The sequence below is a fragment of the Leuresthes tenuis genome, unplaced genomic scaffold, assembly GCF_036924035.1.
Source record: "Leuresthes tenuis unplaced genomic scaffold, fLeuTen1.0.hap1 SCAF_5, whole genome shotgun sequence".
NCBI lineage: Eukaryota > Metazoa > Chordata > Actinopteri > Atheriniformes > Atherinopsidae > Leuresthes > Leuresthes tenuis.
Window position 1 is genome coordinate 12646712 of NW_027325359.1, and position 14508 is coordinate 12661219.

The window sequence follows — 14508 nt, forward strand, 5'->3', positions numbered from 1 at the left end:
CAGTGGGATTGTGGGCAAGGTGATTGGAGACCAGGAACAATATTATTGGGGGGATTACATCTCATTCTGTTATTACAAGCCACCACCTCATTAGCATGGATAAAGGCAGCTTTTCTCAACCCCTCATAAATCTGGCACATTGGGACTACACACTGCATGTGCACATGTCACGAGAAAGAGCTGCAAATGATGTAGCTTTGGTGATTTCAAGTTAAGGAATTTGATGTTTCTACCTGTCACGGGGAACATGCACAATTCCTGATTTAAAGAAAATCTTTATCCAATGCACAGTTCTCAGGAAAAAAGAAAATAATGATAACAACAGCAGTGATAAGTAGGTTTGTTTGTATCCTGGCACACAAACACAACAAATAATATAAATTTGAAGCGGAGGTTAAACCCCCCCCCAAAAAAAAACAGATGTACAACTACACACAAACACAGCTGGCTTAGTCAAACAGAAACCAACTCCAAAAACATTGTGCATATGCATAGATGCAATCTGAGAAGTGAGATTTATTAGTGTGGAAATTTGGCGGAATTATTTCTTTTTGAATAATTACGTTTCAGGCACACACATTGGCACAATTCCTGCATATTGATTTGCACATTGATTCTGGGGATAATTAAGCCCCAGCGTTATTAATCATTGCTGATTATATTTTCAGTGAAAGATTTTATTAAGCAAAGGAGGGGAGATGATGGTGCAGGTCACACAGAGCAGAGGCCACATACTGAAGCACTGCAGCTCGGAGCTCATCTTCATCCAGCTGGGACATCACAAAGCTTTCATTGGCTGAATGCATTTGCTCTGTGTGCACTGCACTACAGTATGTTGACTTACTGCTGCAGATGTATGAAATGCATACTCTGTTTGTGTTTGTGCTTGTAATGGTTACTGCACAGCTTGGACGCCTCTTTACTGACACTACAAAGTCATTTAGTTACAGTAAATGATTAAACTACTCGGGATGTCTGCAGAATGATTGATGAGTCACATCCTGCCCTTGCCCTCTGTGATATAAAGGAAAGATTGTGTGACATGATGTCATTCCAAAGATGCAATCATAGCTGGACACAGACACTCATTAATAAGAGTAGTGTTATGGAGTGTCATTTATGGAGGGTGTAAAGATGAAGGATTAACAAAAAATGGATGGACAGAGAGAAGGAAAGAAAAAGAGCTTCAGAAACGGGATGGATGTGAAGAAATGAAAGATGAGAAAATAGACAAAGGGATGCTTGTGGATTGAAGAAATAGCAGAATGTAATGATATCAAATAAGTGGAGGAATGAAATGAAAGCAAATATATACATCTCTGTTTAACCCAATATTATCACAGCGCTCTGACTGTGCTGCAAATCATCTTCCGCAGAGTACGATTTTCTGTTTTACTCTAAAGTTTAGATTATTTTTTCCCTTGTTTCATTTTGTTTCAGCTAACTGGTCTTGATATTAAACATTCCCAAACCCTTCTTGTCACCTGATTCAAACTTAAGTGATAAAGTTAGTAAAAACTGCTATTGTGCCAAGTAAGTTGCCTTATTAAAAACAGCAGTACTTATCATATGTTGGTGCTACCACATTTATAACAGAGCCTGTCAGCATAAATGTTTAATAACAACATTGATGTTACATGGTGGACAATCTTTCAACCTGTCTGCTTTTTGGAGGGAACTCCTGAAAAGTAGTAGATGACATTGTACCTTTCTCCAGATTTTCATGCACCCAGAGACTCCGTGTTTTCCTTGGTTTCTGTTTAGTTTTACTGGCTTTTTTTGCCTACACAAACTTGATCAAACTCACACGGTTATAAAAACATTTTAAACCCATATTTAGCAGGTCAGTTGCATGAGGACTTCAGGATCTTATTGGTCCATAAATTGTTAATGCAGCCTGTGATTGGAAGGCAGACTCAGCATGAAGCAGCACGGATGGCTAGTGGACAGCTAACTACAATATAACGGCTTTCAATATGGAAAAATACCTGAAGGCGTCACAGAGGTTTGATCGATTGGACAACTGCAAGAGATTTTCCACAGAGTCTAGTTGCTCCGGGCAAGCGGACAACCGTTATCGTTGAGACTGGACTTTATCACTTAAAGACAGAACTTAAATGTGTTTTTCTTCATCACATGTGTTTTTGTGGTTGTCTTGGGTTGTGGTTTTCTGACAGTGTAGCTCATAGATAGAATGTTTTGTGGGAGGTCCCTTATAACATGTCGTTAGCTCTGAGAAAAATCTTAGATGAAGGCTTTCCAGGCAGTGTAACCTATACAAGGATAAATGTGGGTATGTCGTAACATTTCATAGCTGGTAAATTAAACCTTACAACTGTGGTGAAAAGAAAGTTCATGCCTGGCTGGCAAAAACAAACGGAAAACTGTTAAGTGTTTGTAAAATGTTTCAGTCTAATAGATTTTCAAGTGTCCTTTTTTGTCTTTTGCTTATCCACCCCCTGTTTTCTAGGTGTGATGCCTGATCGTCAGTTTTCTGGAACCCAGTTTGTTTGCAGCGTGGTGGCTTCTCATGTCAGCCACCAGCCCTCCACCAGCTTCAGTTTCGTCTGGATTGCCCCACCACCCGGCACTGGCTGTGTCAACTTTCTGTAAGTCACATGTGTTTGCATGTAAGACATGTGTACAACAGTAAAAAGCAAACACTGAACAACACAATAAAACTGCAGCTGGATGGCCTCATGATCCTGGCTACAACCTTAACAGCTGCCACGTGTGTACCACAGACGAGGAAGTCATGAACCTATCTGTTAATGTTGTGAGGCTCCACGTTGATCCAGAAAGCTTAAGAGAGGCTTATCAGCTGACATCATCGGTGGTGTTTTCCCTTTCTGAGCCTCAGAAAAGATGTTAAAGGGTCATTCTATCATCCTGAGGTTAAACTGGGGACAGAGTTACTATTTATGCTCAATATAGCCTACATGACAGGTTTGCATGCGTCTGTGTTTAGCCTGCTGAGAATAATTGGAAATATCTCCATCCTTTTATTCAGTCTGCCGCCCTTCTCACTGTAAAATGTGTGAGCGGACGGTCAGATCCACCCCATCCCCTGAGGATGGGTGTGATATGAGCTGTACACACACACTTTTTGTACTTCAAAAGTACTTTGTACTTTTATTGGGATTTTAGAATGGAGTTTTGTCTAAAGAAGGCAGAGGAGTCAGAATCAGAACGTTCTTCCTTCATGATATTACAAGAAGAAACTATCCTGCTCCCACCATAACACAAATGTTTAGGCACTTTAATAAGATTTGATCGCATTTAAAAAAAATCTATAGCGGTGCACAGTGAAAGGTGACTTTGGTTTCTTGTTTTCGTTTCTCTGAATGTTATTATTCGACTTTCATACTGTAAGAAGGAACAGATTGAGCTTCACGTGATCGTGAACTGCTCTGGTCTCTCTGTTTTTTCTCCCCTCCTTAATTGTCTTGTCTTGCTGTTCATCACTTTTTCCTTCTCGTTCTGTTCAAAACACCACGTAACTCTTTCCTTCTAGTTATCTTGGCTGAAGATTTACAGCCACATGCTGATAGTCAGTCAAAATGCAATTACTATTTTTATTATTATTAACTACTGCCGTAATAGTGTAGAGGAAAATGGTTGATCACAGTAGCTCTGCTGCTGCATGCAGAGCTACAGCAGCACACTTTGCAAAAGATTTTTTTAAATGTACCTGTATGTAAATGTGACTTTGGTAATTCATGGTCTTTCACTTTAGCTAAATGATTTTAATAGAAATCTAAATATGTAAACATCAGTATCATGCCATTTTTTTAATTTATAAACTGTCAAATGAGGCTAATTTCCTCATTCTTGCTTAAACAAAGTTAAATATTATGGCAATGTTATCGCGAGCGTCCCTTAATGAGTTCCTGGAAAAATCAGACAGACTTTTATCGGACAGACAGACTCAGATTCAGCAGGGGGAATTTCTGAAATGGAGCCACCAGATAAATAAAATCCACTGAGGCAAACAGATTTACTGGCTTTCTTTTTTGTCTGCCAGCTAACACATTTACTATTGAGTGTGTGTCAGCTTACAAGGATTGTGTTTTTCCTGAGTATTTATGTGTGTGTGCATGCATGTGCAATGTGTTTATGTGTGAGTGTAAACCATAGAACCACAGTGTGCCAGTTCTGATGAAAGTGGGGGTGCCAGAGGGCCACGATTGTATGACAATAAGGGCCCCTGCGGCTGACCTTATCAAAGTCAGCCAGTCACACTCCAGTTGGCTGAGGACTGCTTCTCATTTGGACACATAAAGACACATATACAAACATACCCACAGCACCCTGTTACAGTTCACAGCTCCCATCTACATCATCCTCTCCTGGGTTTAAGTGGAGGGAATCAACAGGCATGGGCTGTCTGACCTAAGCCTAGACGTGCTTTGAGGTTGAGATTTGGTTGGAGAAATTCGGCTGTTTCTTTCACTCAAATTTTGTTTATGCATCTTGGTTTATATGAATGAAAACTTTTCAGTTTGTGCAGTTTTAGAAGAAATGCTTCAGGTTTAACAGACATCACACCCACCTTGACAGTAAAAAAAAGTAATTAATGCACTCTCCTGCTCTAGCCAATAGCACTCCTGCCCTGATTGATACAAGGACTCTTTTTCCACAAGCGCCACCATGAGTGCTTAAATTAAAGTCCCAGACACCGTCCGTCCTTCAGAGGACTGGAACCGGTCCACTGCTGCATTAATACAGGCCTTCTGAGCAGTTTTATGGCCGATATTGTAGGAGTGTCCCTGGTAACCCATCACTAGCAGCAGTGTGATAGAGTGCCATGACGTGGGCATCCAGAGAAACTCATTTTCTGGACGGCTGTAAATTGCCACCTAAAGAGAAGGAGAGGCCTTGAAGAAGAGGAGGTGCAGGACGGGGGAGAATACACACATACACACACAGATATATATTAAAGTCATGGCACTCACTGAGAAAAAAATGCTTTGTTCTTTCCTAAAAGGTGTTGGTATGTGCACCACCGAAGTTAGTGACAGCCTTTAGAAATTGTGCTAAATGAGTGGATTGTACATTTCACGCCTTTTATTGTCTTTTGTCGCCATCAGAGATGTCTTCAGTTTTATGTTGAAGTTATTCTGTTTACCCATCATGCCGCTTGGTGACATTATGTGCATAACACTGAACAAAAAAGAAAAGATGAAAAGTATTTTAGGAGACAAAGCTGGACAACCGAAAGTGATATTCTAGTCTAGTATTACTAGGTTGAATGACTATGTGCTAGATATACTGGTATTTTATACAGAGGCTAAATGCCACATGTATTATGTCAGAAGCACTTAAAAATAAATTATTCAATTCGATTCTGTAAAGGCTACTGTTATCAAATGAAAATATATACATATACAGCTGCATCATTATATCAATATGTAAATGAACAGAAAGTAAATAGCCTAGATTAGATAGTTACAGACCGTCCTCTCTTACTGTGGGGATTTGCGACAAAACAAAAATGTAAAATGTCTGCAGAAGCAAAATGTTTGAAAATGTACAGCTGCATTGCAAATTAGTGTTTGCTAAGACTACACCTTGACCAAAAAATGAAAAAAATACCAGTATAAATACAAAAGTTGGTTTACTGCCCCACCCTTTTAGGAGATAAGCAAGAAAATAATTGCAAAGCATGTTCAAAGGAACGACAAGAAAACCAAATTACAGTGTTGGAGAGCTCAGTCTTTATCACAGGTCATTCAAATTGAAAAGCAGCATGTTCATTTATTGGAGACAGAATTGGGGTTAAATACTGAAAAACTTTTTCATACGTAAAAAACAAAACAAATCACACATTTATGTATTTACCTAAACATGACAGTTCACACAACTACATAATGTATGCAGAGGTGAGAATGGTTAAAAAGCTTCTAGTGACAGCAGAGATGCACTGGTTTGTTGCTTCTTTTCTTTTCTCTCTTCATTTACACCCTCACAGCAAATATTATAGTTGTGTGTGTTTAAAATCTCACCAGCAACAAGAAGCTTCCTAGAAACATATTCAAAATAAAGCTTAGTGCTATGTATAACTCATCTGATGTTATGCCTTGTCCATGAGTGTATGTATGTATGTCCACATTCAGCTCTGCCTGAGCATATCTTTATGTCTTAGTATATATGTGTATAGTGTTTTTCACTGTCTTCCTGAGGGACTCACACAGCTGCTGGGTCGGATATTGCTTTAATTATTGCATGTGAGCTCTCTTTCCAAAGTGTCTCCCTGAGGAGAAGGATGTTTGCAGATCTAATGGCACACTTTGCACGTTGACGTGAGACACTTCAAAAAAAGGTATCATTGTGTAAATCTAACCAGAACTAGACTTTGAAAATATATGAAAACATGTTAATCCAACACGGTTACACACACAGTTTAGTGGACCTGTGGGTACAGCTCGACAACCACCTGCCTTGTCTCAGTATACATGCACAGGAGCAGAATTGAGTAATATTGACTGAATAATATCAAATGCCACGATGTCGTGGACTGTGTGAGAGAACACTGAGGACATCCAAGTATAGCTGTCAGGCGATGCTGCAGTTATAAAATCGGAGAACAGCGTAGGTCTGGGAATACTTCAAGTGACCACAAGTTGAAAGGTAGTTGTAATGAACTGTTTTCAAACACAATCTTATTTAGCTGTTTGACAAAAGTAATGTGAATGAGAAATACTTTATTTAGAATGCAGCTGTATTAGTATAGCCTTACACTGCGGAGGATCTTGGCTTATTAGACTTTAGTTGAACGAACAGATGCATTAGTGATTAAATTCCCAATCACATGGTCTCTCTGCATTAATCCGGTTTTGAGAACATGTTTCCATGCATTTCAAAAGTCTGGTTTTGGTCAGACTAACAGTGATTATTTTTATTTGAGTGTCATGTAAAGGTGTCTAATTATTTTAGCACATCAGGTTTAGCACATTCAGAGGTCAGAGTTGAGGCATCCGACTGAGAGCTGACCTATCTCACTCAGCTCCTCATTTCTCCTGGTATTAGTCTGCTCCATTGATTTGTTAGTAGTCATGTCAATCAGTTGAGGCTGTTTTAACATAAGATCACTGGTTAATGAGCTTTCCTCTTTAATAAAGCTCCAAACTAGCCTGTGGCTGTGTGACAGATTCACTGTAGACTTTGGGCCAACGACCGTGAACTGGAGTAATCAGAGTAATTGGATTTGGGCATTGTACACAGAAATATTGAGAAGAAATGTGAAAGATGGCACAACACATGAATCTGACATAAAAGAAAACCAGAGCTGCAAATCTGACACTCTTCCTCTTTATAATTCCAGTATTCATATATCACACATTCACACATACACCAGCTCTTATATTACACATCTTCATATATCCCAACACACTTTTCAAATTGACAGATTTTCAGAATTTAGCAGTAAATTGTTCACTCTTACAGGCGAACCCAGAATCCTGTTGCAGTTCACCATAAAGATTCAATCTTTATTGATATTTCCTTATTTCCCAGGGGATGGCCCATGACCCCTCTAATTATGTGCATACCTTAGTTTGCACAGACACAGGTGTACACAGTTATATGCATGGCACACGCTAGTACTCCGATCAATACTGCCACATATTGTCCACATCACTAACATCAGAGTCTCATTATTGAGAAGGTCACTGTCCCACCTGCTGGGACATAGACCACCTTAACAGATCGAGATGAAATAGAGCATGAAAAAAAAAAGAAAGAAAAGTCCTTGAATTCAAATGCAGCATAATGAGCCATTGCTGAGGGAGCTGCCCCAGATGTACATTTCTTGTGTCAAACTATGTTCTATTTTGATAAATACAAGGCATGACGGCTGGCAGAGATTCTTCTATCTGTTGTTGCTTTTCCTTCCCTGTCTCCTCCCAATGATCTTAGTTTGATTCTCGCTGAAACTGTATGACAGGCAGAACATGGATGTCTATAAAACTGATTTTCTCGTGTTTCCTGAAAAGCAAAAAAAGCTCTGTCTCTTGTCTTCTTCACACATTTACTCCTGAGTAGCTAATGTTGCTTTTCTAATTTCTTTAATCATTACCCACTAGCAGAAGCCAAGGTCAATTGCTTTTCTCTTTAAGCTGTATACTAAGTAATAACTATATTTCTTCTGGCTGTATTTAGAGCCAAAACTTTCAATGACCCTGTGTTAACAAGCAGGTGATTTGCCAAACAACCTCCAAATCCCTCCTCTGTAGAACTTCATTAAATTTGCATGTTCTCCAAGAGCCATTTTCAACTAATTAATTTGGAGGTAGAGGGAGTGGTAGGGAGTAATGCAAATCCACAGAGTCAGTTTAATTGCCAGAGATAACAGAATTTTATAGATTTCATTGCTCTGTCTTTACCTTTGTGACTACACTGTCCTAGACTGCAGTGTCATAATCACAGCTGGTTCTCAACAAGGACGATCAATCAACTAATTGGGATGTATTATTTTTAAGGGTGAGGTCCAAATGGCGACTAGAGCTGCACCTCTACCAGACAGGCCTCGTGAGCTGTGAGAAAAAGAAATGGCTTTTATTGGGATTTTAGAATGGAATGGGAGTTTTGTCTAAAGAAGGCAGAGGAATGAGCCAACATGTGTGTTTGCTACCCTCGGAAATACTTCTTTGTGTGGAGAGAAAATCATCAGCCTGGTTTAACCAGCTTTCGCTTGTGTGGGACTATGCATTCACTCCTGTTTTTTAAGGAGTAGTAACTGTATTTAATATGCATATTGCTGTAGGCTGTAGGGTGTGTGTGTGTGTGTGCGTGTGCGTGTGTGTGTGTGTTTATTAGTGTGTGAGTGTGCAATATGCATGTATGTGTAAGTGGTTAGCAGAGAGCTGTCAAGCTGGGTCCTGGGGGATACTTCTGGCCAACAGCAACATGTAATCTAACATGGAGGACATGCTTGGTAATTACCCACTCCTGGCCCTTTGGGGAGCTCTTTGAGTGACAGCCTGTCCATCTGCATACATGTTAAAGCTCATATATGGCTTAGAGAGTGCATGTGTGTCTGCCTTTACTCGCTTGCCTAGCTTTTTTTTGCATCAGGTTGTGGTCTTTGAAAGACAAGATCATCTAACCCCCATCACCGTTTTCTCTGACCAAATCCCTAACCCTGCTCCCTTACTTTATTCTCCATTCTGTCTCATCTTTTTCTTCATTTATAAAGTCTTTCACTTTTGCCCATCTCAGTTTTTCTACTACAGCCCAATGAGAGGGGAGAGGATGGCACCTATTTGCAAAAAAAAAAAAATGAATGAGCCTTCATTTGAACCAGAGGAAGGAGAGAAAAGAAAAAAAACACCTTTAATTACCCCACCCACTGCTAACCTCACAGAAAGTCAAATTAACGTTTAGCTGTTCAGTGAATGATTTGAATGTATCCAGTCTCTCGGCATGTTTGTGTGGATCCCAGAGTGTGGACGGTAATGAGAGGCACACGCTGAGGAACCACTGGAGAGTGGCGACAGACAGACATTGGTGTCGCGCTGCGCTGATCACACAATCTTCAGCTCAGACTAAATGCCCTCTTCTGGCTATTTCATTAATGACAATACATACTATTAAGTTAAAAGACCCTTATGCACTCGCACTATTTGAAGAGAGAAATTGACACTTTCCCCCGTCATATATATATATATATATATATTTTTTGTTGCCTTTTTATGTCTTGAGGAGAAAGAAAACATTGACATCATATTGCTTCTAGAACTGTCAGTGACAGATATACTTTAACAGTAGTTATATAAAAATGTAATGCCTAGAACAATAATCTCACTTTAACAATTTGTGTTCTCTTTGCAGTAATGTAGTGATTTTCCTTTCGACAAATTTGGTTAATTTTACTAATAATATACTCGCACCTGAACATAAAACTTTTCCATATGATGCGTTTTATTTTAACATTCCAGCATGAGAACTTTTCTTTTTGTAAAAGAAAAGTTCTTGTGTGTGTGTGTTCGATTTGAATAAAAGTCTTTTGGTAAAAAGGTTTTTGATAGAGCCCTCACATCTCCTATCATAAAGCAAAATCTGTTAAGTGAGCCTGAGTTGTTTAGTAAATATTTAAGGACCTTGTTCCTACATCCTCACCCACTGTTCGTTACGCGCCATCTTTAATTCATAAATACCAAACTCAAATTAGTTTTCACCAATTCTGAAATATGAGTGTAATTAAGTATGTTTTCTCCCCAGCTCTGCACAGGCACAAGAGGTCTTCATTAATTAATGAGAGGCCTGTTCATTATTCATGAGCTGAGATGAACGTGTAAATGCCTTGGCACCCATAAAAGGCCTGAGTCTGCAGGGTAGGCAGAGTTTGGGAGCTGAAGGGCCAATTCTGTATGGAGATGTAGAGAAGGAGAGAGAAATGATGAATAAGGAGAAACAGAGTCTTTTTGCCTCACTGACTCAAACACCCGCCGCGTTGTCTTCACCCACTTAATCTTCTCTTATAGACACGTGGTGACCGGATGTAGCATAGCACATGAAAAACTGCTTTGACAGTGCCCGTAGGATTTGATGCCGATCTGATCCCAATTGGAAAGTGCGTCAGTTCACACCTGGCCAGAATATATCTCCACACGTGCTTTGAGTAACCACTAGTGATCCGACCTGATGTATGTTATAATTACCATGTGACGCAGTTTTGCACTGGCTGCTTTTCAAACCCACATCTGCACATACCTGAGTAGCCAGGTAGACCACCAGAACCCATTATATGTATAGTTTTTCTATAAATATTCTAAGTAATTGCTTGTATCCAACTTGTAGGCTTCTACCAAATGCTTTTTTTTCCCCCAGCAGTGGGAGGAAGTGAAGTAAGCAGTCCATCAGTGTGTTGCAGAACACAACTGCACTCACAGTACTGAGATTACATGGCCATATACCTCCAAAAGTTGTATGATGATGACGTTCCCCCATTTTACTTAGAACTGTCCAATTGTGATCAGTCACCAAATATCATTGATCATTTTGATAACTAAAATCACGTGTAGTGTCTTTGGATCCTCGGAATGCTTTGAACTCAGAGACATTCAGTGCGAGGAGCACAAGTGTGCACTTGAATGACATGGACCAAATGTGTTTTCCACCAGTGCTCCTCGAAGACCTCTCCTCACTGTACATGGGTGGCACACAGCTTTACGGGTCTGTGTGTATTTCAGCGGGAGGTTGCTCAGATTTACGGGCCACACATGATTTTAATGATTAATAGCAAACTCTAATTGCGACATTTGAAAAAAGTTTGTGTCCCAGATGAGACAACTGGTGCACTGCTGTACTCCCCTTGATGGATGAGTGTTTGAAAAACCACAGGCAAGCTGTGATATTTTCCCTCTTTATGTTTCTGACCTCGTCCCCTCCGCAGTTGTTTTTTCTCAGTCCATTATATGGGGAAAATGTTGTAGGATGATTCAGTTTTTACAAGCCATCTAAAAGTGTAGCATTATTGTGGGACTTTGTCACCTCTAAACTGTCTGTTTTTCTGCTTCATTAACTGAAATAAGCTATAAATAGCTCAAAAACGTACATTTCAGGGCCCCTCTGAAAACTGCAGAAACTCTTTCAATCTGAAGTCTTCATTATCTTCTTTTTATTCTTCTTTTTATTTGTTTAATCCTCTTAGTACTTTAAACTGTTATAGTAGTAGCAGAAGCAGTGTTATTGTTTTATTTATTTAAACTTTAATAGGAAAAATTTGTGCTCAAGATGCTTCTTAAGTGTGCATCTTTACAAAGAATAATTCTGCTTTCACAGATGATCTTGAGTCTCTTTCTACACAGCTGTAGTACAGTCCTGCATATCTCAGTATTAGTGTAAAAGATCCTGCCATACTCTAAACTATTTCCTCCTCTTTTACAGGATCTCTCCACTTTCAGATGAATAATGTATTTCATGGCCCGTGGAAGAAAATCCATATCCCATTCTGCACATGCAGCTAGCAACATACAATTAGATTTACACCTGGCATTATAGAGGGGTAGTGCACTGAAGGATGATGGAAGATATTTGATAACCCACATTTTGTTTTATACCACAAGAGTTATTTCATTACTAAAATAATGTGAGTGAAGTAAGCCTTGGTTGCTGTTTACTCTGGACTGTTTGTCATTTCAGGTATTCATATCAAAATAACGGTTGTACATCTGTGTAAATTTAGTCTCGGAGAAGCTTTTTGAAATTCAATCAAGTTTCTTGTTTTTCACCTCAAAATCGCATCGTAACATTTTCTGAGAAAAACCTCTTTTGCATAGAGCACTGCAACACATTTTGGCTAAGTGGGAAATGATGCCATCTGTGCCAAATCAATCTTCAAACTTTATAATCAGAACAACAAGTTAACTTTCCCCTTGGTGCTGTTTATTTTAATGATCTTTCTCTCCTTCTCTTTTTCTGCTCTCTCATTGCCTCTTCCAGAGCCACAGCAACACATCGAGGACAGATCATTTTCAAGGATGCACTGGCCCAGCAGCTCTGTGAGCAAGGAGGTGGGTAACAGGGACGACACACTGATACTCCTCTTTTCTTGTGTGTGACATGACACATGCATAATGAATGCTTATACTGCACTCACAGGTAGATATTTTCATACCTACACAGGTCCCTGCATGTTCACGCCAACATGTGCACCAACACATGCATGCACACCATGCCCCCTTCTCACCTCCTGTCGCTGTCTGTCATATGTGTGCATATGCAGTCAGAATGGATGTCACAAAGCAGTTGATATGCTGCTTCTTCATGACTGTGCTGTTGCAGCACTTCCTGGCTTTCTTTCAGCCTAATGATGCAGCCAGAGTCAGAGCTATTCGAATGTCCTACATTGCCGGCTTAATTTCAGCTTATGCTAAACTCAGGCCCCCACCCCCCTTCACTCTCTCTGCCAGAGATTTACGCTTTATGGCCAACACTTCTAACATCTACTTTCTCTGACAGCTTTAAGTAGCTATTGACAGACAGTGCAGTTCCACTCTGCATGCTGACTGTGTATAATTGCTTGTTTACAGGAGAGAAGCCTCCCTCCTTCTCACTCAAGAACTCCTCCTTGTAGATTAAATTTTGACTTTAATGCTGAAAGTAGAGAAGTAGTCTAAATGCTGCTGCGGTCTGTGTTTTGAGAGGAAAATAGTAGAATTCGAGCCTCGGAGTGCTTAGTGTACATTAAAACCGGGTTTTGATTAGAAAAAAAAAAATCACAGCTGTGGTTAGCCTCCGAGGATGCTTTACAAGCACAATCCTCGACAGGTCGTTGAAGACTCTACTTGGTATATCATAGATGCCAAGCAGAGAGTGCTCAAAACCATGCCTCCGTGCCTCATTGAAGAGATGAGGCATAGAGCCCAGTCAGACCTGGAAGAGTGACAGAGAAGCAGAGTGACAACAAGGCTTGTCTCCTTTGTCTCCTTGCCTGAGAGCTCATCCTCTCACCACCTCTGACACACTGCCCCTGCACATTAAATATCTCCAGCCAACAACAGTCACTTAGTTGTAAAGTGCCAAGGCCCCAAAGTATCGCACGCACACACACAGTTGCACACAGCAAACACGCTGAAAACCAGAGATTTAAACCTTACAGGACCTGGTAGGATTTCTTCTTTTTAAAAGGGAGGGAACAAGCAGTGAACTAATCAACATGTATGATGGTTCGTGAGAGTGTAATGGAAAATTAATTCTTATATGCATTGTATTGAGTGTTACTGTGTATAACCTGCAAATGACCGAGCTGCAAGGTACCACCCTGCCCTGATTTCTTAAATTCCTCTTTACAATGGTGGGCTTGTTATAATGAGATAGCTGCACTTTAGGGGGGACAGGGTTAGGCTGGTATTTACGACTGTGTCTGGGTAACCTCAACTGATGGTTGGGGAGGAAAGTTAGAAGAACAATCAACTATACCCAAAGACAGATGACGTGATGAGCGGGCAATATAACTGTGTGTTTTTGCTTCAGTGGGCAGAGCAACTCTGTATTCTGTACTGTGTTGTTCTCTCTTGCAAGATATTATTATTAAAGCCTCTTATCTCCTCAGAAGAAAATAACTGACTCTGTGCGTTACTAAATTTCCACCACAAGAGTGATAAAGAATGCATAGAGCATGTAGCTGATGAGTGCAGAGATATAAAATACAGGGGTCACTGACATTTTTATCTCATTGGTGAAGGACAAATGTGGCAGCGTGAAGAGATAGTGCAGATGAGTGCCTTGAAGATCATTAATTCCAAACGAGTTGAGTTTTGGGTTATTTCTAATTATTTGTCATTAACAAAAATAAGTAAAGAGCTGCACAGTGGTGTGGTGGTTAGCCTCCTCACAGCAAGAGAGTTCCTGGTTTGAATATCGTCTGGTGAGTTTGCATGTTCTCCCCCATGTATGCGTGGGTTCTGTCCAGATACTCAGACTTCCTTGCTTTCTTAGGTTAATTGGTGATTCTAAATTGATCCTAGGAGTGAGTGTGAGTCTGCATGGTTGTATGTCTCATTT

The 14508-nt window shown here is 40.0% G+C and overlaps 1 protein-coding gene across 4 annotated transcripts in view; it reads left to right on the forward strand.

The window, feature by feature from the left end:
• The window catches only part of LOC140307286 (reelin-like), a 92321-nt gene that overhangs the window by 36045 nt on the left and 41768 nt on the right, over positions 1-14508 (forward strand). For all 4 annotated transcript variants that reach the window (XM_072386093.1, XM_072386094.1, XM_072386091.1 and 1 more), the window contains exons 3-4: positions 2471-2609; positions 12445-12515. In XM_072386093.1, coding sequence (XP_072242194.1) covers positions 2471-2609; positions 12445-12515 — 210 coding nt within the window. The remainder of the gene's footprint in view (positions 1-2470; positions 2610-12444; positions 12516-14508) is intronic.